At 38.5% G+C, this 26,109-nt stretch overlaps 1 protein-coding gene and 1 pseudogene across 1 annotated transcript; one reads left to right on the top strand and one right to left on the bottom strand.

Annotated features, from left to right (window-relative positions):
• Positions 1–7,003, top strand: part of LOC146073301 (uncharacterized) — a 45,515-nt pseudogene extending 38,512 nt beyond the window's left edge.
• Positions 7,004–9,524: 2,521 nt separating this feature from the next.
• LOC146073302 (uncharacterized) lies at positions 9,525–25,905 on the bottom strand. Its single transcript, XM_083180480.1, has 4 exons — positions 25,843–25,905; positions 23,017–23,243; positions 10,935–11,434; positions 9,525–9,586 (listed from the first exon to the last, which is right to left on the bottom strand). Exons 1-4 carry the CDS (start codon positions 25,903–25,905, stop codon positions 9,525–9,527), a joined length of 852 nt encoding a protein of 283 aa, XP_083036606.1.
• Positions 25,906–26,109: the final 204 nt, after the last annotated feature.

Raw genomic sequence — 26,109 nt, forward strand, 5'->3', positions numbered from 1 at the left:
TATATTCAATTTTTCCGGTTTACTCATCCTAACTTAGACCCCTCCTTGATTCTTCTCCCTCTAGTCTCCTTCTTACAGTAGCCTTTATTTTTAGCTCTCTCTTCCTGTTTATGTTTGCGTATATAATTCTTGTTCCCTCTTTGTATTTGCCTTGACTTTGTATCCTGTACCTCCCTTCTATATTTCCTATACCATTTTTGCTTCAAATCCTTATTTTTCTTCCCATCTTTTCTTCCCCCGGGTTTTTTATTTTTGCCATCCCAGGTCTCACTCCTAGGATTTAGTGGTATACTAATCCATTTCTGTCCCCTCTCATATTTGCCTGTGCCTGGATTTTACCATTGTCCATTAAAAAGCTTTTTTAATGTTATTGCACCATGAAGCGCCTTCTCTCTGCCTTCTTCTAGATATCCTTCGCTCTGTGGATTCCAGAGTTCTCACCCCATAGAGAGAAGCAGCAGCAGTTTGAAATACTAACTTTGGTGCTAAGCATCCCCTTGTCCAGTTACTGGGGCTTTGCATTTACTGGTGACTTTCTTTGAAATACACTTGGCGCAGGGGTTCACGCCCACTCCAATGGGGACATTGTTTGAACTTTATAAGAGTTGAATAAAGAACCTCTTGGAAATCCAACGATTATGGTTTTATGAACACTGATGTGACACATGGACATTTGATTTAGGCGCTATACCACCATTTGGGAAGTATATTGTGGGTATTGTTTCCTAGCCCTCAGGAAACCTGGTGGTTAAGCAGCCGTAATTGGAATTTAAAGTCATTTAAAGTTGTTCCAATTTGTATTGTGCATATAAGCGCGAGAGAAGTATTGGGGATTATATATATATATATATATATATATATATATATATATATATATATATATATATATATATATATTTATTTATTTATCCGTTTTTTGTATGTAAAATATAATCAAGGAATGATGATTCATTAAGATTGTTGCAATAACATACTAGTAACATATATTATGATTAAAGTGTGAGGATACGGGAACTTCTATCACCCAGACACTGCGCACATGAAACAAAAATATCAGTTGATTTGTCACCACAAACAGCTATAGATAACACACAGGAACAAGAGGTAATGGTAGCACAGAAACAATATACAGGTAGTGGCCCAAATAGCCAGTCCTTGTAGAGGATATAGTTCCTCCATTGCTTCTATATTTGCCCATTACTATGTCAATTTTGGCATTTTATTAGGAATTTCTCATTAGATCACATAGTCATTTATATTCCATTCACAGCTGATGGGCAATCATTGGGATCAGGGCTGCCATCAGAATATGTGGGACCCTGGACTGACATAATAGACAGGTCCCCTTCCCTTTCTAAAGCTGTGTACACATGGGGGCGATAGGGGCTGAAATCGCTGGAAATATGGTCGCTGGTGACCATATTGCCAGTGATGGGAGTGTCCCCCGTCGATAAAATGCAGGGTGCGCTTCTGTTTTCAGCCCCACTCTAATCGCTGGTCGCAGGAGCTTGCTCCTGCGACTAGCTGATTACCTCTGTGGCTCCCCCAGCAGAGGTTCACTTTCATCAGCGACCATCTCTAGTTGCTAATGAAAAGGAGACACTACTGAGCATTATATTGCTGAACAATATATCTCCCCGTGTGTACGGGGCATTAGACAGTCAGCAGCACTGGCCACACTACTCAATCTATACATTGATTCATGGGAAATGTGAACTTTGTTTATGACAAATTACACTTTATAGACTATAATCCTGGGGCCAATTTCTGTCTGGGACTGGATAGAAACTTCTCTGAATGGAGAACACTTAGCACCAGGTGTATTTGATATGTAGGAAGGTTATGTTTCCACTCTACCAAGGGAATTCCAATGTAGAATAGCAGATACTCTAAAATATTCCCCGTGGTGTGAACAACAGAGAGTCTTGGGATATATTCCCTACAACATAGGACATGGGGTAATTTCAGCCTTCTCATTTGCGGCTCCTCTCACCCCCTGCCCCTTTCTTATCTTTTCATGCATTGGCTTATGATATATTCATGGACAGCAATACTGCTATTATCTCCACAAAGGGATCTTGGAAGAGTTTTCATGTAGTAATTCATGATTTATGACAAACTGCCTCATATTTATTTGGTATATTAATGGAATGACATTGCTGACTATTATATTGTGCTTTTTCTTGTCCACTGTATTTGCTATGGTATTCCATTTGGATGTTTGCCTATTGCCATGGCTATATAACAGTCTCACGTGCATTGAATAATCTATTATTACATGTTGTGCTTTATGCAATACAATTGTATTTGAAATTCATTTTTTTTTTTTTTATGTTACAGGTTTAATCCAGAAATTCTGCTAAGAACATTACAAGACATTGTTAAAAGGACATTATTCTCAGATCAAACCAACTATAGATAGTGTTTTCCTATACACCTCTGGAGGATTCTCTAAAGACATTCTCATTTTCTGCATGGGAGAAACCTTCCACAGCTAATTTGTATCTTATCTATGACAGGATGAGTCTGACAGGAGAGAGACAACATCTGTGCTCTGAGTGTGACAAACGCTTTACATATAAATCACAGCTTCTCATACATCAGAGGAGTCACACAGGAGAGAGACCACATCTGTGCTCTGAGTGTGACAAACGCTTTACATATAAATCACAGCTTCTCACACATCAGAGGAGTCACACAGGAGAGAGACCACATCTGTGCTCTGAGTGTGACAAACGCTTTACATATAAATCACAGCTTCTCACACATCAGAGGAGTCACACAGGAGAGAGACCACATCTGTGCTCTGAGTGTGACAAACACTTTACATGTAAATCAGCGCTTCTCAGACATCAGAGGAGTCACACAGGAGAGAGACCATATCTGTGCTCTGAGTGTCTCAAACGCTTTACATGTAAATCACATCTTCTCAGACATCAGAGGAGTCACACAGGAGAGAGACCATATAAATGCTCTGAATGTAGCAAGTGTTTTTCTCAGAAATCACAGCTTTCTGAACATCAGAGGAGTCACACAGGAGAGAAACCATTTAAATGCTTTGAATGCAGAAAGTGTTTTACAGTAAAGAGAAATCTTCTTCTTCATCAGAGGATTCACACAGGATAAAAACACATTAATGTTCTAAATGTAGCAAGTGTTTCACTTATAAACAATGGACCTTATTCAAGTCCGTACATTCGGACTCCTTCGTTCGCAAGGTGTCTGATGTTGGGCTTTTGGCACAGCATAAGATGACATTTTACAGCAGAGCTGGGCGACTCTGATGTTATGTGTCTGCACATGTGTAGGGTCAGTTCTGAGCATGTGCAGATGCTGGGTGCGTGCACCCATGGCGAACAACCTATTCGCTGGTTGCTCCCAACTATCCTTGTGGGCAGAGGGCGGAAGGACAGGGTGCACTGAACTGGTCCATTTTCATATGGGAATACCCAGCGCTTCATTGAGAATGCTGGGTGTGCTCATTCTAACGGGCTGATGATGCGGGTGAGGGGGAAGGCGGCTGAAATCACCAGATATCAGCTGCCCGTCCAATTCCTTCAGAATGCACACACATCCACAGTTACTGTGAGCAACCTTAGATGTGCATGTGCCTTCCACATCATTTGATGGTCGGCGACCATGGAATGATGTAGGTGTTTCATAACAGCCTGCGAATGGAAGTTTATATTAAACATCCATTTGCAGCCTGTCCGTGGGAACACCGGCTGCAAGTTTGGGCGAGCAGCCCGGCATTCACAGGTGGGGTTTGGTGGACTCACAAGGCTGTGAATTTGCAACCTTGTGAGGCAATTAGAATAAACCCCAAAAACTTGTTATACATCCAATGAGTCACACAGGGGATCAGCCATATAAATGCTCTGAGTGCAGCAAGTGTTTTACTAAAGAGATCAACCTTATTACTCACATACATAGTCACTCTGAGGGTCTGACTGTTGCAGGCGTTTCATAAGTAAGTTGTATCACCACATTATGTGTTTCAGGAAGGTAACTTTAATGTTACAGTATGAATATGGCAATAAGTTGATATAAATCCATCTTGCTAAAGACAGGAGAGCTGTGACCAGTAAGCTGGGGGCTGCTTTTCCCTTGGGACAATCTCTCTGTTGGGATATAGAGCTGCAGTATAACAGACAATGACGATGTGGCTGCCATTACTGTGCCCTGTAATATAAAGCTGTTCTGCTCACACTGGTGCTGGGGCCAGTACAGGAAAGAACTTTAAGTACTTGTTTAGTTTCATGGCGGCTGATATATCGGATGCGATATCTGCCAATGCGATCCAATGTGATTTTTTTATCTGTTCGTAACCCCACTATCCACTACGCATGGAGTTGATCTTATATAGTGTGGTGAGTGCAGCAATCCACCGAGCCCGAAGCGTGGCGAGCGTATGCGGATTTCTCGTCACACTATCTAATATCAACTCCATGCGTTGTGGATAGTGGGATTATGTACAGGTAAAAAATCGGATCGCATCGGATCGGTTGATATATCGGCCGATATTGCATCCGATATATCGGCCGCCATGAATCTAAACAAGTACCAAGCTTTATATCCATTACAGAGTTCCAGCAGCTCCTCCCAGTCCCTATTATACCTCCGTCCTCATACATTCCTATTGCTGTCTTACCTCCCTCTGATTCATATACTATGTATTATATTGTATAATGGTGCAACTAAGACATCAGTCCCCTGTATCCCATATTAATCAATGATTATACAGTTGTTTGTTTGCTGGCACTAGGTGATTAAAGCTGATATCTGGTTGCTATGGGCAACAGCAAATATTTTGTTTTGAATAAAATCCCATTGATAACACATTGTTTACCATGTTTATGATCAAGAACTTACTTAAAATGACAGTAGTTATAATCAAACAATATCAGTAACTACTATTTATGTTACTGACAGTTATCACCATAATACTTGTTGTTGAATAAATACTGATCCTTATAAATGATATGATTCTGTTTTTGGCTGCTGATCTAATATATTTTATAAGTATTAAATCCTTTTGTACATTGTTCTACATATTAGACGATGGGACCAGGGGAGATACAGATGGAGCCTCCATCATCTAGCCTGCCTATGGCGTTTGTCCTGCCATAGGTTGCACAGCATGGTATATGGCATATGGCATTATATACCAGCAAGACCAGTACTATATAAAAGAGGAGACTCTTGGCTTTCAGGGCAGACTAACTTCTATTTTATGGTTAGAGTGAATAGGCACTCCTGTGCATACCTTTACCACACAATAATACAAATGAAAACTTCAGACTGTCTGTGTATATAATAAAGATAGTGCTTTTATTATGAAATAAAAACAGGTAAAAAAAGACGTATGTAAATTGCATAGGTAGGTCAGAAATTGTTAAAACAAGGGGGGAAGGTGGTGATCTAATACCGGTATACGTTCTATAATACAATGACAAACAGACATATAACATAAATAAAGTCCAGAGTATGGAAAGCAAATAGTCTTTGAGCCAAAAGTTCTGAGGCCTTGAGTGAGCAAAAGGTAGGTTGGGGTTGGTGGAAGTGTTCCACACTATTGCCCGCAATCTGTGGTCCTTAACAGGTATGGATGGAAATTACTGTGTGTATCTCTTTAAGAGATAGAGTGGTGTCTGCCGGCAGACTCGTCCTAATCCCGCGGCTGCAGTGAAGTAAGGCAGCGGTCAGGGAGGTCTCTGGAGATCAACGCGTTTCACCCGTCAAGCGGGCTTTGTCCGGATGTGCAGAGTGACTGGTAACCATCTCTGTCTCTATTTAAGCTGGGCTGGTGTGACGCGGTTGCCGCTTGCGTCATTTCCGCCCAGATACAGCTTCCGCCCTCACTCCTGTAGTGAGCTCTGTGTTAAGGTATATCCGCCCTTGTAGGATTTGGCTTCATGTATTGACTTCCGCCCTCTTTAGGCAAAATGTGTGCTACCTGTACGGTCTTGGTGGTGGGATAGCAAACAACATATAACTACTAACATATACACGAGTGACAGATGGTATTAGAGTGCTAATAAGGCAAGGTATCGGCGTTTTGCAGACAAACTAGTAGTTTGCTGGGGACACAGTGTCCAGTGCCATCTTGTGGGTAAAAAATATATATACATGTATGTGAATATACACAGTCTGATCTGAAGCGTCCTGGAGAGTTTTATCAAATAATGAATTGGCTGTGAGTAAATAATTATTTGTAGGGTAATAGGAGAATTTTAGAGGAAAAAGGAAATATATAATATAATAAATATTTTAAAAGTTCGTACAGGTGGATAGTATATATGGGGGGGAGGGGGATGAAGAGTATGTCAAAACATTTTAGTAGTGCAACAAAAAGGGGAACATCTCATTGACATTGAGCTCTATGTATGTCATAGGTAATATAGAGGGGTCTAGTGTTGTATGGGGATAACACTAGAGTATCTCAAAAAGATTATCATAAAAATGAGAATATAGTGCTGGCTGCATATGATGCGAGGTCCATCAGGTATGTGGGGTGAGTGATGGTGTGATAAGGTAGGCTTTGTCAATCTTTGAGGAATGCGGCGATCTCGAAGTCGATGTTTAACCCGTTCGGTGCGAGGGTACCCATTTCGTAGATCATCTTTGTTTCTTCTTTGGACAACATCGTCTCATAGTTTCCTCCTCTCCATGAGGTCTGTATTTTTTTCAGACCTATAAATGTCAGGTCTTTGGGGTTGGCATTATGTTTTTCTGTAAAGTGTGCCGGTATACTATGGTTCTCTTTTTTATTACTGATGTTGCACAGATGTTCTTGGATCCTAGTATGGAGTTTTCTCTTAATGTTTCCGACATACTGGAGTCCGCACAGGCATTGGAGAAGGTACAGGACGCCACTGGTGTTACAGCTTATCCTCTCTTTGATGGTATGTATGAAATCATTAGTGGAAGAGGGGACTTCTTTGATCAGATTAGTGCTGGTGTATCTGGTTTTTCTGCATGCTGTACACATGCAGCATCTTGAGAAGCCGGATCCTTGTTTGGTGGTTTTCTCTTGTGTCTTAATGTGGCTTTTCACCAGGGTGGTCTTGAGTGTAGGGGCTCTTCTGTATATCACCCGAGGTCTGTGGGATATGATGTCCTTCACATTATGGTGTAGTAAAAATTTCAAAAGTTGTAAAATAAACTGTTTACCTATTATTTACCTGTTACCTAAAGTATTTAACGGCTACCACACCTTGCTTGTGGTTGCTTTAGGTGTATAACGCATCTACATCCAGTGAGAACAAAAACTGGTTGTCCTCAAGACTGATGTCATGAAGTCTACATAGGACATCTGCCATATCTTGCACATATGAGGGTAGGTTGAGTATAAAATGTCTCAAATGAAGGTCAAGAAATGTGCACGCTTTTTCTGTCAATCCTGCCTTTTCTGATAAGATAGGCCTTCCAGGTGGATTGTCCATTTTTTATGTATTTTTGTTAACATATAATAGGTTGGCATTTTGGGAGTGTTACTTTGTATGTACTCATGTTCTTTTTGTGTGATTGTTCCTTCTGATTTAGCTTTATTAAAAAAATTATGATATTGATATTTTTAGTTCTCCATTGGATTGAAAAGGGTAGAATTGTAAAAAAAATGTCATTTAATTGGTGATATGCTTCCTTTAAAATTTTTCTTCTGAACAAATGACCGTATTACCTCCCTTATCACTTGATTTCACAACTACATCATGCCAACCTTGTATCTCCTTGATGACAGTGCTTGAAAAATAGAGGGTCTAAGGAGCAGTTAAATGTGCTGATAATACAGCTACTGTAATATGTACTGGGTATACCCGATGTCTGGAGAAATTCCTTTCACCAGTTATGCCCTAAAAAGCCCAGATGGACTGAGCTGAACACATACGCCAGACAGCAAATATGGCCAGTGCTACCCCAAATCCTAGCAATGCAGCAAGGAAATCGAGCTCCCCTGGCCACCACCAGGCAGGAAGAGGGTATATCATCTCCACCAATGCATAGTATGGTAGGTGTGGATTTCCAAGCAATGGTACAAGCAATTAAACAAACCTTAGAACCCATATTGCAGACCCAGGCTGAGGTTATGAAACAGGCCGTAGAGGAAATAAGAGGCCAGAGAAAACAGATCTCTGACCGGGTCCAAGAGAAAGAACAAAAAGTCAGAGAACTGTTCCAAAGAAGTTCTAAAAAAACTAAACTTCAGAAATGCAGAAAGCACAACAACAGATTTGGTTAAAATTGGACAAGATAGAAAATGGAATCCAAACTGGTCATAGAATTACTATAGGTTGACAGTCATATGGTCGACCACTAATGGTCAACAGGCTCCAAAGGTCGACAGTTAAAAGGTTGACAGGGTTTAACGGTCAACAGTCAAAAGGTCGACAGGGTCTAAAGGTTGACAGACAATAGAATCAGAATCTCTTTATTGGCCATGTATACTCTCGTATACTAGGAACTTTTCATGGATACAGTGCAGCTTCAAGCATGAGGGATAACAGGACATACATACATTGCATCAGTTGCGCATACAAAAGTAAATTCACATGTTAGAATTTGCAAGGTTAGATAGAGCAGTCAGGTGTTAGATTAGCAGTATCTTAGAGTACATTGTTCAATAGCTGAATAGCAAACGGGAAGAAGCTTTTTGCGGTTCTTGATGACTTGCCAGGGATGGACCTGAAGCGTCTACCTAATGGGAGAATATCAAACAAGTTATGACCAGGGTGGAGTTTGTCCGCCACGATCTTCCCAGCTCGCTTCTTGACCCTACTTAAGTATTGTTCCCTGACATGGGGAGGTCCGTCCCAATAATCTTCTCAGCTGTCCTCACCACTCTTTGCAGTCTTCGTTTGTCAGATTCATTGGCCCCTCCATACCAGATTGTAATAGAGGAACATAGAATGGACTCCACGATAGCTGTACAGGTCAACATTGTCAATAGGTCAACATGGTTAAAAGGTCGACATGGAAACAGTCGACATGTATTTTTTACAAAGTTTTGAGCCGACATGTGCTGATAGGCGGTATTTCATGCCTTACCATCCACTAGGGCGTTGAGGGAGAATAAAAGTGTGCCGAGCACAGCGAAACACTGAGCCCGAAGCAAGGTGAGTGCAGCGAGCCATGTGAGGGAACGCGGTACACTTAGACAGTGTCCATGTCGACCTATGTTGACATAGACAACAACAAAAAGAAAGAAAAACTCATGTCGAACTTTTTCCATCTCGACCTTTTGACCATGTCAACCTTTTTTATGTTGACCTTTTAACTCTGTCGACCTTTTCCCTGCTGACCTTTGGACCCTGTCAACCTTTTGACTGTCGATCTTTAGACCCTGTCGACCTTTTCAATATCGACCTTTAGACCCTGTCCACCTTTTGACCTTGACGACCTTGTAACTGTCGACCATTAGTAGACCTAGACACTGTAGATGTTTTATACCATAACCAGAGATAACTGGTCCAGAAGGAATAACCTAAGGCTAACAGGTCTACCTGAGTCTCTATAGGGCCCCTCACTTAACCATTTTCTTCATAACACACTGTCAGATCTGCCAAATATTCAAACAAGTTGCTCTGCCCTAATAATTGAGAGGGCAAGAAATGGAGAGGAAGCAAAGTTTGTCTCAGTAGTGGTGCACCTTAGGTAAATTACAAGACTTAAAATATACCTTTTATTGGGTCAAATGTTTAAAAAAGAGCTGAGAAATATGACAATACTACATAAAACATGAAACAAGGACAAGTGAGGATAAGTGCAATTTAAAAACTTGGGCTCATGCGGCGTCCCTTAGCACTTTTATTCTTTATTGAACTTTTATTATTAAAGAGTCTCTTCCCTGCGTGTTGGCTGTGTTGCCTATATCACACTCGGGGGACGTTATAGTCATATACCAAACAGTGGCTGCCTGTCGGTGTCTTGCTTGAGTGTATACACAGTATCAAATTGGCTCACATCCAGAAGAAAGCTGTATCAATTTAAATTTTCAATTATATAAGTAGCGAGTGAACTAGTTGTCACAGAGTTACTGGGGTTTGTTTATAACAATCTCTATTATACGGCAATACTAGTGGTATTCACTGTGTAGCGTATCGATCCTATTACTGGACCAGCACAGTGGTGAGGTTGGATTCAGGGCAGCAGGCGGAAATCACCAGGTGTGTGCTGCTCAGCAGATCTTTATATATAAAGCGCTCGCTTATTTACACATATTACATCCCAGTGTATAAGAGATCATATGTTCCACCCTATGCCCACCATCGGTGGGTGGTTGCAGTGGTATATAGGATCAGGCGATTGGGTCCCATCTCTACCAGATCGTGGGGTCTTTTCACTCACTAACACTATCTCTCTTCTATTTTAATTACATTTCATTTTTTTTTTTATCTCTCTCTATATATAGCTTCGGCTTCCTATCACTAATATTTATTAACACTATAGTATCTTACTGGCGTGCTGCACTGGGCTTCCTAGCTTATGACCCCCAATATACAGAGAAGCCTTGATGTGGCTTGGGGGCATATCATACACCTGCGCAGGTATATATGTAACCAATATCTCTGAATTTTATTATCATGTAGTGTTCAAGATTGGTTACTAATACCACTCTGTGTGCTGGAGGAATAAATGTCTTGTCTTACTTCCAAGTTCTGGTTTGGTGATAAAACACTTGTTACAATCAGAACATATGAATGGTTTCTCTCCTGCGTGACTCATCTGATGTCTGAGAAGATTAGATTTACATGTAAAGCATTTTTCACACTCAGAGCACATATGTGGTCTTGCTCCTGTGTGACTCATCTGATGTATAACAAGATATGACATCTGGGAAAAACACTTGCTACATTCAGAGCATGTAAATGGTTTCTGTCCTGTGTGAATCCTCTGATGTCGAACAAGATCTTGACTGGAGGTAAAACATTTGCTACATTCAGAGCATGTAAATGGTTTCTCTCCTGTGTGAGTCCCGTGATGTCGAACAAGATCTCGCTTGGAAGTAAAACATTTGCTACATTCAGAGCATGTAAATGGTTTCTCCCCTGTGTGAGTCCTCTGATGTGTGACAAGATGTGACTTCTGAGAAAAACATTTGCTACACTCAGAACATGTAAATGGTTGCACTCCTGTATGACTCATCTGATGGATGAGAAGATATGATTTACGTGTAAAGCGTTTGCCACACTCAGAGCACAGATGTGGTCTCTCTCCTGTGTGACTCCTCTGATGTCTGTGAAGATCTGATTTACATGTAAAGCATTTGTCACACTCAGAGCACAGATATGGTCTCTCTCCTGTGTGACTCCTCTGATGGATGAGAAGATATGATTTTTGTGTAAAGCATTTGTCACACTCAGAGCACAGATATGGTCTCTCTCCTGTGTGATTCCTCTGATGTCTGAGAAGCTGTGATTTACATGTAAAGCATTTGTCACACTCCAGGCACAGATGTGGTCTTTCTTCTGTCAGACTCATCATATATTATATGAGATACAAATAGGCAGAATATGAGAGTAACTTTAGTGAATCCTCCAGCGGTGTAAGAAGAAATTACGTCTGTGGTTGGATTTATCAGAGATTGTCCATTCAACAATGTATTCTAATATCCTGTATTTTAATTGTCCTGTAACAAGAAAAAGTCAACTTATTAATTATAAAGATTACTAGGGTAGATTTAATACTTTTTTTTAAATTAAACTCCATTGTAATGGTACATTATTCTATACATGCAAGAGTGTTGTATATGCAGGGCAATAGGCAAATATCTGAATGGTATATCATAGCAAATACAGTGGTCAAGTAATAGTGCAATATAATAGTCAAAAAAACAAAAGGAGAAAAGATGACTCTCTTTTTGGGGCACTCTTTAAATAATTTTCATAATTTGCTAGTATATGTATTAAGACATTTTAATTGACAGTCTCATTAAGTCTGGGTGCACTGATATTGCCAGCTAAACACTTGACCACGTACCAAAAAATTTATAAATGTATCAGCAGGGATGTTTGATGTTTCTCAGATTGCGGGTTAACACAACCCTATGAGACATTCCTTGTCCCCAGCTGAATTTTATGGGGACAAGGTAAGGCTATGTTTGTTAAAAACCACATGCCATCGTTCATGCATTTAGATAAATATTATGTGCAGGACATAATATTTTTCGATGCTACATACAATAGGCGGGCCCACGCATCGCATCAGGGGACCCATAATTTTGCATACTGTCCTTCGATTTATCGCACAGATGCGATCAAAATCGAAGGATTGGATGTGATATTGCCCTATTGTATGGGTTGCCCAAAGCTTACAATAATCTGATAAAGAGCCAGACTGGAAGTGTTCATCGCTGACATCAGAGACCCTCCCCAGAATCACATTGGCACCCCAGCATATTCACAAGCACAACCAGAGAACCCCATGTTTCCACTCCTAAACATTGTCTTCCTTTCAATCAATCTGTGACGGCTATGTATATGGATATTTATTCACAAATTGCAGTTATTCAATAATCGGTAGGATTGCAATTTCAATAAATAGTAACCCATGTTGAATTAGGTCCAACGTTCCCAGTAATGCACCTTTTAAATAAAATTCTATCATATAGTAATAATAACAATTTATATATTTGTCAAATAAAACTTGACTTACTGATAAGATGATATCTCTAAAATAATATCTAAAAATGATTGTATATTTATCAGTATATTATCATGTATAATATAATTACCTTACTCTGGGGATCCTTCCTCTGTCTCTCTCTTACTCCTCCGTCTTCTTAGCTCTCCAACCAGTAACTGACCCAGCAGCTCCTTCATCAGCTCCCAGTGGCCTGATACAGCCTATTTATAGTCACTCCTCCCCATCTCTCCCCAGTAGTTCCCAGGATGCCCTGCAGGAATTCTTACACTGAGAGGTGACATGTAAATTAGGGTCACATAACATTAGTATACAGTCATTCACCACAGCAGCTCCTCCTGCCGAGCTCCTTGTCTTGTAAATGAGGTGTAAATATTCCTAAAGTCACTTACTACAATAGGAAATGCTAATTTTACACTGGCAGGGTAACACCTTGTATTGTAATTAGATTAATTGGACCTTTTATTTATTGTTTGGGCAGAGTTTCAGCAGAAAGACTTGTTCTACATATCAGCAGGAAAATGAAAGTGTTTTAAATTATAACAGTTATAGACATATTTACACAACCATAATGCCAATCAGTAATGATATAAAAGGATATGTTGGGTCTTAAATTGATTTTAAGTTATCTTTCTCTGATGTAAAACTTGATGTAAAACTCAAAAATAGATAGAGGATATTCTGTCTTTGCTTTTAGATATGAAGACTGCAAACAAACAGTTGTGCGTCACAGTGGTGCTGCTGATAGTTATCCCAAATAGAAATAGAAATAGAATCCCTTTATTCGTCTCACAATGGAGAAATTTCAGTGTTACAGCAAGGTTCAAGTACAGATAAGAGTAGTAGCATAATAATACGAACACACATAAAAAGATAAGATCCAAACAATATAACTCAAGAATCTAGGAACATGCAGGTCTTCTTCAGACCATGACAGTTGTACATTCTAATTGCAGCCGGAAGGAACGATCTGCGATATCTCTCCGTTGAGCATCGAGGGTGAAGTAGCCTATCACTGAAAGTGCTACACAGATCTGTCAAAATGTTTTTGAGCGGGTGTGAAGCATTATCCAATAATGATGTCATCTTGTTGATCATTCTCCTCTTTATACAATAATAGTACTTTCCTTGTCACAATACATGAAAGGTGGTGTACTGTACTTTTTCTCTGTAACTCAAATGAAACAAAGATAGCGCACAATAAGATTTTGGGGAAAAGGGACATGTCTTTAATTCCTCTAGCTGCGCTCACATTCTGTTCAAAGCAAACAGCTTTGAGGTCGTATATAGGACCAATTACAAAGCTCTGACTCATCCCTCGTGTTTATTTCTTGCACCCTGGGGGAAACAAAGCAAATATACATAGGGCAACTCCATATTCGCAACAATTATATTTATTATAAAATTGCACTCACATAAAAACATATAAAAATGGCATATCACCACTACGGGTACGTTGGTCTCCAATGTTCTCCCATATATTTCGGAACATCCCTCAGTATATGACGGCAGTCTGTCAGTCCTCCCCAGGAAGTGTCCAACTTTAGGTGATCAAGTTCTGCTTAAGCGCACTTTCAGACAACGTCCTATCTCAGAATCAAGACTGACAAGACAAACGGAGCAGCCGGGAACCCCGCTCACGGCGTGGGCAATTGAACAAAAACTCCCCTAAAGTGGATTACAAAATGAATAGCCACGGAGCATAAGTATAACTCTTACTTTATTCGCATTTATATTTCTAAAGCTCACTAACAACTAAAAGCCTATTTTTATGGCTAAGTGACTGAGCATTAACATCTGGCTGGAAACTAGCAATTTGTTTGCATTGGAGTGTGATTTTGGAGAGATCTAACATTTATATCTACAGACTAATATTGTCTCACAAAAGACTGCCGGTACTTATGTATTATCTGGGCTCCCATGTTAAATGCACCCCATTTTTTCATACCCCTACTATCCAACTACGCATGGAGTTGAGTTTATATAGTGTAGAGAGCGCAGTGAGCCACCGTGCCCGAAGCATGGCGAGCGCAGCGGTCTCATAAGAAAAACGGGAGCCCAGATATTACATAAGTACCAGACTGCCGTTAATCCCTGCTTTGCAGAAGTTAACCCCATGCATGCCTAACCAAGCCAAAAGCCTGCAATATATTTGTCTTTGCTTTCTATCTGCATTCTGAATGTGAAAGATAGATAGAGTGTGGATATGAACCACCTGAAAAATACCTGCTTGTGCTGAAAACACCAAAAGCACACTAAGAATAGTGAATAGTATGTTGAATATAAATGCTTTTTTTTATGTGATTTATTTTGTTTTATGTAAATTTCACCGGCCGGTGTTCTCACTTTTTAAAAGTGTTTAAAAAATGTTTGTATTAGTAATCAAAATTATATTGATTTTTATCAAACCAAGTATCCAGTGTCCCTTTGCGTCATCTACCTTGTATTTACTTCTAAAGAGGGGTTGAGTATCCCCTCTAGACGGCAGCAGGGAAAAACAATTTCCAGCGCTTTGCTATTACTACGTTTGGTTATATAAAAGCTGCTGTCAGGTAATAAGACGGACACTGACGCCATTATAACTCTTGCGTTACCTGACAATATATTCCCTGGCTACCTGCCTTTATGGATATGTAAAATACAAATTGTCCATACAAATGATGTGAAATTGTTTTATTAATAATCTTAAATTAGACTAGTCACTGATTGATAATCTTGGGAAAAATATATACCTACAGCAGACAAGACAGTGTGAGATTATATCCGATATTGTCATAGTTACTTGTCTTGCACTAGAAATGTGATGTTTCCATCTAAAAGCACATTCACTGGGATAATTATGTAATTACACCACTAATTGTGTGCTCTCATATCAAGTCACGTGACTACTCTCGGGCTGAAGGCAACATTCAAACATGAAATAAGACTATTACTATTGCTGAAGTGTTCTTAGCATTGTCTTTTGCCACCCGCCCCTATGTGATGCACTATATATGATGGGTGCAGTGAATATATGAATATCTAATGAGCGGCTCGGCTCCCGGCCCCCGGCCCCCTGCTGGCTGCTCTGTGTAAAAAATATATATATATTTTTTTTTTTTATTAAATATATATTCATGTACTGTAAGCACATGAATACAAATAGCATGCCCCTTCTCAGAATAAAATTCCTGATTTTTTTACACCAAATGTAAAAAACAAAACACTTTATTTTAAAAGTTCACATTCCACTTCACCATAAAAAGATAGTGATTGCTACTCGGTGAAGCATGGCGATAATAACCTTGAAATGTATTTGCCATCTGGTCATTGATTAGGGTGATTCACCGTTTTAGTCAAAAAATCGCCTTACAGCACGAAAATAGCACAAAATCGCCATAGAACATGGCGAATCAGCCTCATTGAATACTGCCCTAAGTGATACATAGGGGTGAAATGTAATAGGATGAGAGATTTAGAAAGTGAGAGATATGTTAAGAAATCAATAGTTTTTTTTTTAAAGTGGCAATCATTTACACTGCAAAATCAAACTGGTTTTGCAGAGTAAATGATTGCCGCTTTAAAATAACTGGAGTTTTCTTACCAAATCTCTCACTTTCCCGATCTCTCATCCTACAAAATGTCCCCCATAGTATCAGTATAATTAATTAGATTGTACTAAACAACAGTGCGCTTTACATCACCTCCCTGGGATATACAAACTTGTTACTATCCCTCTGAATGTGATTATTTGACCATTGATGTTTTGTTTCTCTCTGTGACAGTTATATATGTGTGTATATGTGCAATATTTTAATATATGATTTTTAAAAGCTTAGTTTTAGTGTAACCTTCAATAGGTGGGAATAACTCCCCTTCCTATCCATTACTGGTTACAAACTCTAGAACTTGCCTAGCATTATCACATGTCCTAATGTAGATAGCCACTAATACTATTTTCAATTAATATATTTTATTATGTGAATAGAGGAGATACATTTAAAAGAGTGTCCCAACAAAAAGAGAGTGATTTTCCTTATATTAATTATATGTACAACAAGTCTTTCTGCTGAAACTATGGCCAGACAATAGGTGACTCCTAAACAAAAGGCCCCTTTGGTGACATAACAGGATGCCAGAGGCTGCTGTGATCTAATTACTATACAAGGTGTTACCCTGCCAGGGTGTAATTAGCATTTATCATTGTAGTAAGTCACTTAAGGAATATTTATACCTCATTTAAAAGACAAGGACTAGGCAGGAGGAGCTGCTGTGGTGAATGACTGTATACTCATGTTATGGGCCCCTAATTTACATGTCACCTCTTAGTGTAAGAATTCCTGCAGAGCATCCTGGGAACTACTGGGGAGAGATGGGGAGGAGTGACTATAAATAGGCTGTATCAGGCCACTGGGAGCTGATGGAGGAGCTGCAGGATCAGTTACTGGTTGGAGAGCTGGGAGGACGGAGGAGTAAGAGAGAGACAGAGGAAGGATCCCCAGAGTAAGGTAATTATATTATACATAGGATTATGCTGATAATTACACAATCAATTTTACTATTCTTTTGTGAATATTGCCTTGTTATTAGTGATTACATTTTATTTGACCAATATATAATTAGTTAATATTACTATATAATAGAATAATATGGTGTTATCCTACGTGTGACAGTGTAGTATTCATAAATCAATATACAAATTCATGAAAGTTCACATTATATGTATAAAAAAGAGACTTTTTCATCAAAATTGTATGTGTCAGTAATGTAGGGGCAGGAATCATTTACATGTCACATAATTATACTGTATAATACCATATGTGATACAATATATATAATCAGTAATATGTACATTATATATCTCTATGTGTTCTTTATCAGTTCTATGATATCATGTATAAGCACCATATGGACTATATCTATATATTCTCTATCATACTGTGGGATAATTTGTATAATATATCTGACATAATAAAAGGATAATGCTGCTCCTCACCTTTATGGGGAATTAGAATGTTGTGCATGCTGGCAGTCACTAGATGGCGCCCAATGGAGCTTCACGTTTTGCCCTGTTCGCGAGCCGACATTATGGTTATGTTAGCTAGTTACTTGTGTGTGTGTGTGTGTGTATATATATATATATATATATATATATAAAAATATATATATATATATATATATATATATATATATATATATATATATATATATTACGACCACAATAGTGCTATATAGCGCACAGTAATTATAATTGTCTTTCCTATCTCAAAACATCCATAGACACATTTCTCAAATATAAAACATTTATTTTAAAAAACACTTTTAAAACAAGTAATTTTTCACACAATAGTTTCTTAACAGATTTTCTTTTAGATAGTGGTGTACAAAATACTTACGCGTTTCGTCTCACTACGAGACTTCATCAGGGGTGCTTTAAAAATATCTTTATTGATCTGTATAGGGGTTTCTCCTTATTTCAACAATGGATAATTGTCAGTATTGGTATTATTGTTAGTGGCTCAGGAATGAATGAGCTCTCCACTGGGTGTGCTCTAACTTTACTATGAGGTCTGTTTACTGATCCATATTCACTCTTCTTTAAGAAAAGACTGAAGAATATCAATGAATTGTTTGATTTCTGGCATAAATATGGTATTAGTATGGCCAGTATGTTTCCACTTATATATATGTTCAAGATCTTGACCTCAATTAAGTATTTTTCAGAATTTTTTCTCCAATGGATAGATCATTTTATGGTCCTTAGAGATTAAATTCAATTTTTCAAAGGAACAAATAAAAGATTCCTGGTATCACCAGCAGTAGTGTTCTCCTCGGTTTCTTTCACATTGGACACAGAGGATAACACTACTGCTGGTGATACCAGGAATCTTTATTTGTTCCTTTGAAAAATTGAATTTAATCTCTAAGGACCATAAAATGATCTATCCATTGGAGAAAAATTTCTGAAAAATACTTAATTGAGGTCCCGATCTTGGACATCTATATAAGTGGAAACATACTGGCCATACTAATACCATATTTATGCCAGAAATTAAACAGTTAATTGATATTCTTCAGTCTTTTCGTAAAGAAGAGTGAATATGGATCAGTAAACAGACCTCATAGTAAAGTTAGAGCACACCCAGTGTCATGTAGCCTCACGAGGCACAGCTGTTTGGAAAGGTTACACTCCTTCAGGAACGATCAACGCCAGGCCACGCCCCAATGCGTTTCGTCACGTGGACTTCGTGTGAACATATGTTCTACGCCAGGGCAGTGTCTTCAAAGTGTACACTGTAATTATACATTCTTCATTAATTCTACGCCAGGGCAGTGTCTTCAAAGTGTACACTGTAATTATACATTCTACATTAATATAATTAGATAAAATAAGATCAAATAACTTGCATTTTGGAATACAAATATTTAAAATTATCAGATTTTTGTTTGTACAAATATTATCAAGTAATAATGTTTCATTAAGGAAACATGAAAAATATATGTTTTACTCTAGAAATACGTGTAAGAAATTTCATGATAAGTGGGATAGATGGCGGAACCTGTATTTAGCAAGTACAGACAATGAAGAACCAATAATAGCTTAAAAAAAAAAAAGACTATGCAACAAATAATAGAAACAATGATTGAGACTTGACAGCTGAGTTAGGAAAGGAAATAATGGTACAATAATGAGACTTGGTAACACGAATATGTTTAAGGGGTTGTATGTTAGGTATGTACTGAATGTCATGTCAATGTAAAGTTATGTCATGTGTGTATGTAAATTATGTCAAATCTTTTTATATGAAAAATAGCAAACAAATAAAGAATATTGAATTTAAAAAAAAAATAATGTTTCATTAAGATTATTGCAATAACATACTAGTAACACATATTTGGGCAGATGTATTAAGCCTTATCAAGAGATAAATGCAAGGGTGATAAGGAGAGATAAACATCCAGCCAATCAGCTCCTTACTGACTTTTTTCAAACACAGGCTGTAACATGGCAGAAGGCAGGTGATTGGCTGGACGTTTATCTCTCCTTATTACCCTTGGATTTATCGCTTGTTAAGGCTTAATACATCTGCCCCACTATGATTAAAGTGTGAGGATACGGGTACTTCTCAGTAGCGCACGTAGGGGGGTTTCTGAGTACCCTGAAAACCCCCTAGGAGTCTAAGGGCCCTAGCATGAAAACTGAGGGTACCCTTTTTCCATGGGTACAAGAATTAAAAAAATCGGCCCTTGGGAACCAGAGACATCTGACTTCAAAGCAGTGGTCCCCATCCAAGCCTGTTTATTGCTCTTCCCAGTCAGATATTTCAGGTTCTCTCTGACTTAGAGTTTTTCTGAGAGTATATTCCAAAAGCTGGTACTTCCCCCCCTTCAAAAGACACTAGTAGCTTGTCTCTACTGTTCCCAGAATCAGAGATATCAGTCTTCCAGCAGCTGGTTACTGCTCTAGCTCCACACACCTGGTATGTAGTTTTATATACTCGTTGACAGATTGCTCTGCCTCCTGAATTCTGATCCCCTAGTCCCGAGAACCATTTGGTAGATGGGATTCTTTTTTTAATTAAGTAATTTTTTTATTGTTTTCATACTTTTAAAATACAAAGCAAAATACAAACAATTAACAACCAAATTAATAACAAACAAACATAAATTTTCCACTTTTTACAGATATGGATACATAGTATGCACAGCCTGGCCCAGATAGTCCTAAGCAGTTTTCACTCCAAAAAAATAAAAAAAAATAAAGTGTTGTGATTTATACTTAATGTAATTCCCCCCCCCCCCCTTCCTCCCTTCCCTTTCCTTAATCTGCTTAATATAATCATTTGTGCCGTGGAGATATAGTGTATTTATCAGCTAGTCTTCCTTTTATTTTCATAGACTAGTTGTGTTTACTATGTGTCAAATTTACGTGCCCCTATATAATCATTTATTTATATACCCCCCTCCCTCTTAACTTCCCTTTCTATTCTTCCCTTATCCTATTGTGTAAGGGACCCTTAAGCCAAGACTCTATATAACATTGTTCCTCAATTATACACAGTGGAGTTACCAAAAAATAAATAAATAAATAAATCTAATTAGCAAATAAAATTTTGGTTTGTTCGCCATCCTAGCAGCCCTCATCTGTTATCAATTTACATTTTATTAATTTTACTTATATCTTCTTTTTTTTCCTTTCTCCTCTTTCTCTCTTCCCATTTTACTTAAATGTATGCATTAGCCAAGTACAATAACAGCGATCATTCATAAACTCTCCCTAATTAACAGAAATTACTATGATCTAATTCCTAATTCTTAATTTTGGTCATATACAGATTTCCATGTTATCTTATCTATGCCTTTGCCTTCTTCTATCTAGGCTCACTACATTCCACCTCCCTGCTTAATCTTGATGTACACCATCTATCCCACTTTTCCTAATATTTATGAATGGCTCCACGAATTTTAAACATATGCCGTTCATGTCGAGCAACCTCGTTAACCAACGCTCTCCATTTATATATGTTAGGAGTATCTGCGGAGAACCATACTCTCGCTATTATTACTTTGGCTAATGTGGTAAGGCATAGTACATATTCATATACATTTAATGAGTATGAATTTTCCAAATCTACCGCAAATAGACAAGTTATTGGATTAATAATAGGAAGTGACGGAGTTGTGAGTTGTATATCCCTCCACACAGCCTCCCAGAAACCATATATACTCGAACATTCCCATAACATATGCCAGAACCCCGCTCCCACACCTCGGGCAACTGGAGTTATCCGTAAAGCCTACCCGCCGGAGAAATACCGGCGTCCGATAGGCTCTATGAAGGATGTAAAAAAAAGTTTGCCTGAATCTAATGCACGGAGTAGTGTGCCTTATTGATCCTAGTATTTGTTCCCATTGTTCATTAGAGAGAGATCCCAGATCTATTTCCCACTTCAACCGAAGCTTGGCAAATTGATCCGGGATAACCTCTTGATTAATTAATTCATATAGTTTAGACATTTTTCCTTTCTGTCCTAGTTTAAGTAACACCTTCTTTATGGGTGAATTACAAATCTCCGGGGGGCCCTGTGGAAACTGGGCTTCTACTGCGTGTCTTAATTGAAGATACCTGTACAGGTTATTGTTTGATATTCCATAACTCTCCTTCAGTTGTTGGAAAGATCTAAACACTCCTTGACTATATATCTGCCCTATCGAGACCAGGCCAGATCTTTATATATAAAGCGCTCGCTTATTTACACATATTACATCCCAGTGTATAAGAGATCATATGTTCCACCCTATGCCCACCATCGGCGGGTGGTTGCAGTGGTATATAGGATCAGGCGATTGGGTCCCATCTCTACCAGATCGTGGGGTCTTTTCACTCACTAACACTATCTCTCTTCTATTTTAATTACATTTCATTTTTTTTTTATTTTATCTCTCTCTATATATAGCTTCGGCTTCCTATCACTAATATTTATTAACACTATAGTATCTTACTGGCGTGCTGCACTGGGCTTCCTAGCTTATGACCCCCAATATACAGAGAAGACTTGATGTGGCTTGGGGGCATATCATACTCCTGTGCAGGTATATATGTAACCAATATCTCTGAATTTTATTATCATGTAGTGTTCAAGATTGGTTACTAATACCACTCTGTGTGCTGGAGGAATAAATGTCTTGTCTTACTTCCAAGTTCTGGTTTGGTGATAAAACACTTGTTACAATCAGAACATATGAATGGTTTCTCTCCTGCATGACTCATCTGATGTCTGAGAAGATTAGATTTACATGTAAAGCTTTTTTCACACTCAGCACATATGTGGTCTCTCTCCTGTGTGACTCATCTGGTGTCGAACAAGTTCTAGTTTGGTGATAAAACACTTGTTACATTCAGAACATGTAAATGGTTTCTCTCCTGTGTGAATCCTCTGATGTCTGAAAAGATTAGATTTACATGTAAAGCATTTTTCACACTCAGAGCACATATGTGGTCTTGCTCCTGTGTGACTCATCTGATGTATAACAAGATATGACATCTGGGAAAAACACTTGCTACATTCAGAGCATGTAAATGGTTTCTCTCCTGTGTGAATCCTCTGATGTCGAACAAGATCTTGACTGGAGGTAAAACATTTGCTACATTCAGAGCATGTAAATGGTTTCTCTCCTGTGTGAGTCCCGTGATGTCGAACAAGATCTCGCTTGGAAGTAAAACATTTGCTACATTCAGAGCATGTAAATGGTTTCTCCCCTGTGTGAGTCCTCTGATGTGTGACAAGATGTGACTTCTGAGAAAAACATTTGCTACACTCAGAACATGTAAATGGTTGCACTCCTGTATGACTCATCTGATGGATGAGAAGATATGATTTACGTGTAAAGCGTTTGCCACACTCAGAGCACAGATGTGGTCTCTCTCCTGTGTGACTCCTCTGATGTCTGTGAAGATCTGATTTACATGTAAAGCATTTGTCACACTCAGAGCACAGATACGGTCTCTCTCCTGTGTGACTCCTCTGATGGATGAGAAGATATGATTTTTGTGTAAAGCATTTGTCACACTCAGAGCACAGATATGGTCTCTCTCCTGTGTGATTCCTCTGATGTCTGAGAAGCTGTGATTTACATGTAAAGCATTTGTCACACTCCGAGCACAGATGTGGTCTCTCTTCTGTCAGACTCATCATTATATGAGATACAAATAGGCAGAATATGAGAGTAACTTTAGTGAATCCTCCAGCGGTGTAAGAAGAAATTACGTCTGTGGTTGGATTTATCAGAGATTGTCCATTCAACAATGTATTCTAATATCCTGTATTTTAATTGTCCTGTAACAAGAAAAAGTCAACTTATTAATTATAAAGATTACTAGGTTAGATTTAATACTTTTTTAAATTAAACTCCATTGTAATGGTACATTATTCTATACATGCAAGAGTGTTATATATGCAGGGCAATAGGCAAATATCTAAATGGTATATCATAGCAAATACAGTGGTCAAGTAATAGTGCAATATAATAGTCAAAAAAAACAAAGGAGAAAAGATGACTCTCTTTTTGGGGCACTCTTTAAATATTTTTTATAATTTGCTAGTATATGTATTAAGACATTTTAATTGACAGTCTCATTAAGTCTGGGTGCACTGATATTGCCAGCTGAACACTTGTCTCATTAAGTCTGGGTGCACTGATATTGCCAGCTGAACACTTGTCTCATTAAGTCTGGGTGCACTGATATTGCCAGCTGAACACTTGACCACGTACCAAAAAAATGTATAAATGTATCAGCAGGGATGTTTGATGTTTCTCAGATTGCGGGTTAACACAACCCTATGAGACATTTCTTGTCCCCAGCTGAATTTTATGGGGACAAGGTAAGGCTATGTTTGTTAAAAACCACATGCCATCGTTCATGCATTTAGATAAATATTATGTGCAGGACATAATATCTTTCGATGCTACATACAATAGGCGGGCCCACGCATCGCATCAGGGGACCCATAATTTTGCATACTGTCCTTCGATTTATCGCACAGATGCGATCAAAATCGAAGGATTGTATGTGATATTGCCCTATTGTATGGGTTGCCCAAAGCTTCCAATAATCTGATAAAGAGCCAGACTGGAAGTGGTCATCGCTGACATCAGAGACCCTCCCCAGAATCACATTGGCACCCCAGCATATTCACAAGCACAACTAGAGAACCCCATGTTTCCACTCCTAAACATTGTCTTCCTTTCAATCAATCTGTGACGGCTATGTATATGGATATTTATTCACAAACTGCATGTGTCAATGTGCAATGTGGATGCTACACATGCGCAGTTATTCAATAATCGGTAGGATTGCAATTATAATAAATAGTGACCCATGTTGAATTAGGCCCAACGTTCACAGTAATGCACCTTTTAAATAAAATTCTATCATATAGTAATAATAACAATTTATATATTTGTCAAATAAAACTTGACTTACTGATAAGATGATATCTCTAAAATAATATCTAAAAATGATTGTATATTTATCAGTATATTATCATGTATAATATAATTACCTTACTCTGGGGATCCTTCCTCTGTCTCTCTTACTCCTCCGTCCTCCCAGCTCTCCAACCAGTAACTGATCCAGCAGCTCCTCCATCAGCTCCCAGTGGCCTGATACAGCCTATTTATAGTCACTCCTCCCCATCTCTCCCCAGTAGTTCCCAGGATGCCCTGCAGGAATTCTTACACTGAGAGGTGACATGTAAATTAGGGTCACATAACATTAGTATACAGTCATTCACCACAGCAGCTCCTCCTGCCGAGCTCCTTGTCTTGTAAATGAGGTGTAAATATTCCTAAAGTCACTTACTACAATAGGAAATGCTAATTTTACACTGGCAGGGTAACACCTTGTATTGTAATTAGATTAATTGGACCTTTTATTTATTGTTTGGGCAGAGTTTCAGCAGAAAGACTTGTTCTACATATCAGCAGGAAAATGAAAGTGTTTTAAATTATAACAGTTATAGACATATTTACACAACCATAATGCCAATCAGTAATGATATAAAAGGATATGTTGGGTCTTAAATTGATTTTAAGTTATCTTTCTCTGATGTAAAACTTGATGTAAAACTCAAAAATAGATAGAGGATATTCTGTCTTTGCTTTTAGATATGAAGACTGCAAACAAACAGTTGTGCGTCACAGTGGTGCTGCTGATAGTTATCCCAAATAGAAATAGAAATAGAATCCCTTTATTCGTCTCACAATGGAGAAATTTCAGTGTTACAGCAAGGTTCAAGTACAGATAAGAGTAGTAGCATAATAATACGAACACACATAAAAAGATAAGATCCAAACAATATAACTCAAGAATCTAGGAACATGCAGGTCTTCTTCAGACCATGACAGTTGTACATTCTAATTGCAGCCGGAAGGAACGATCTGCGATATCTCTCCGTTGAGCATCGAGGGTGAAGTAGCCTATCACTGAAAGTGCTACACAGATCTGTCAAAATGTTTTTGAGCGGGTGTGAAGCATTATCCAATAATGATGTCATCTTGTTGATCATTCTCCTCTTTATACAATAATAGTACTTTCCTTGTCACAATACATGAAAGGTGGTGTACTGTACTTTTTCTCTGTAACTCAAATGAAACAAAGATAGCGCACAATAAGATTTTGGGGAAAAGGGACATGTCTTTAATTCCTCTAGCTGCGCTCACATTCTGTTCAAAGCAAACAGCTTTGAGGTCGTATATAGGACCAATTACAAAGCTCTGACTCATCCCTCGTGTTTATTTCTTGCACCCTGGGGGAAACAAAGCAAATATACATAGGGCAACTCCATATTCGCAACAATTATATTTATTATAAAATTGCACTCACATAAAAACATATAAAAATGGCATATCACCACTACGGGTACGTTGGTCTCCAATGTTCTCCCATATATTTCGGAACATCCCTCAGTATATGACGGCAGTCTGTCA

Source organism: Crinia signifera, chromosome 4 (genome assembly GCF_055691185.1).
Source record: "Crinia signifera chromosome 4, ASM5569118v1, whole genome shotgun sequence".
NCBI lineage: Eukaryota > Metazoa > Chordata > Amphibia > Anura > Myobatrachidae > Crinia > Crinia signifera.

Coding starts and splice junctions, on each gene's coding strand:
- LOC146073302 (XM_083180480.1), bottom strand. CDS start 25,905: ATGAGTCAGAGCTTTGTAATTGGTCCTATATACGACCTCAAAGCTGTT. Junction 11,435..23,016: donor CATCTGTGCTCTGAGTGTGG/CAAACGCTTTAC, acceptor CCTGGAGTGTGA/CAAATGCTTTACATGTAAAT. Junction 9,587..10,934: donor ACCATTTACATGCTCTGAAT/GTAGCAAATGTT, acceptor CTCAATTATTAG/GGCAGAGCAACTTGTTTGAA.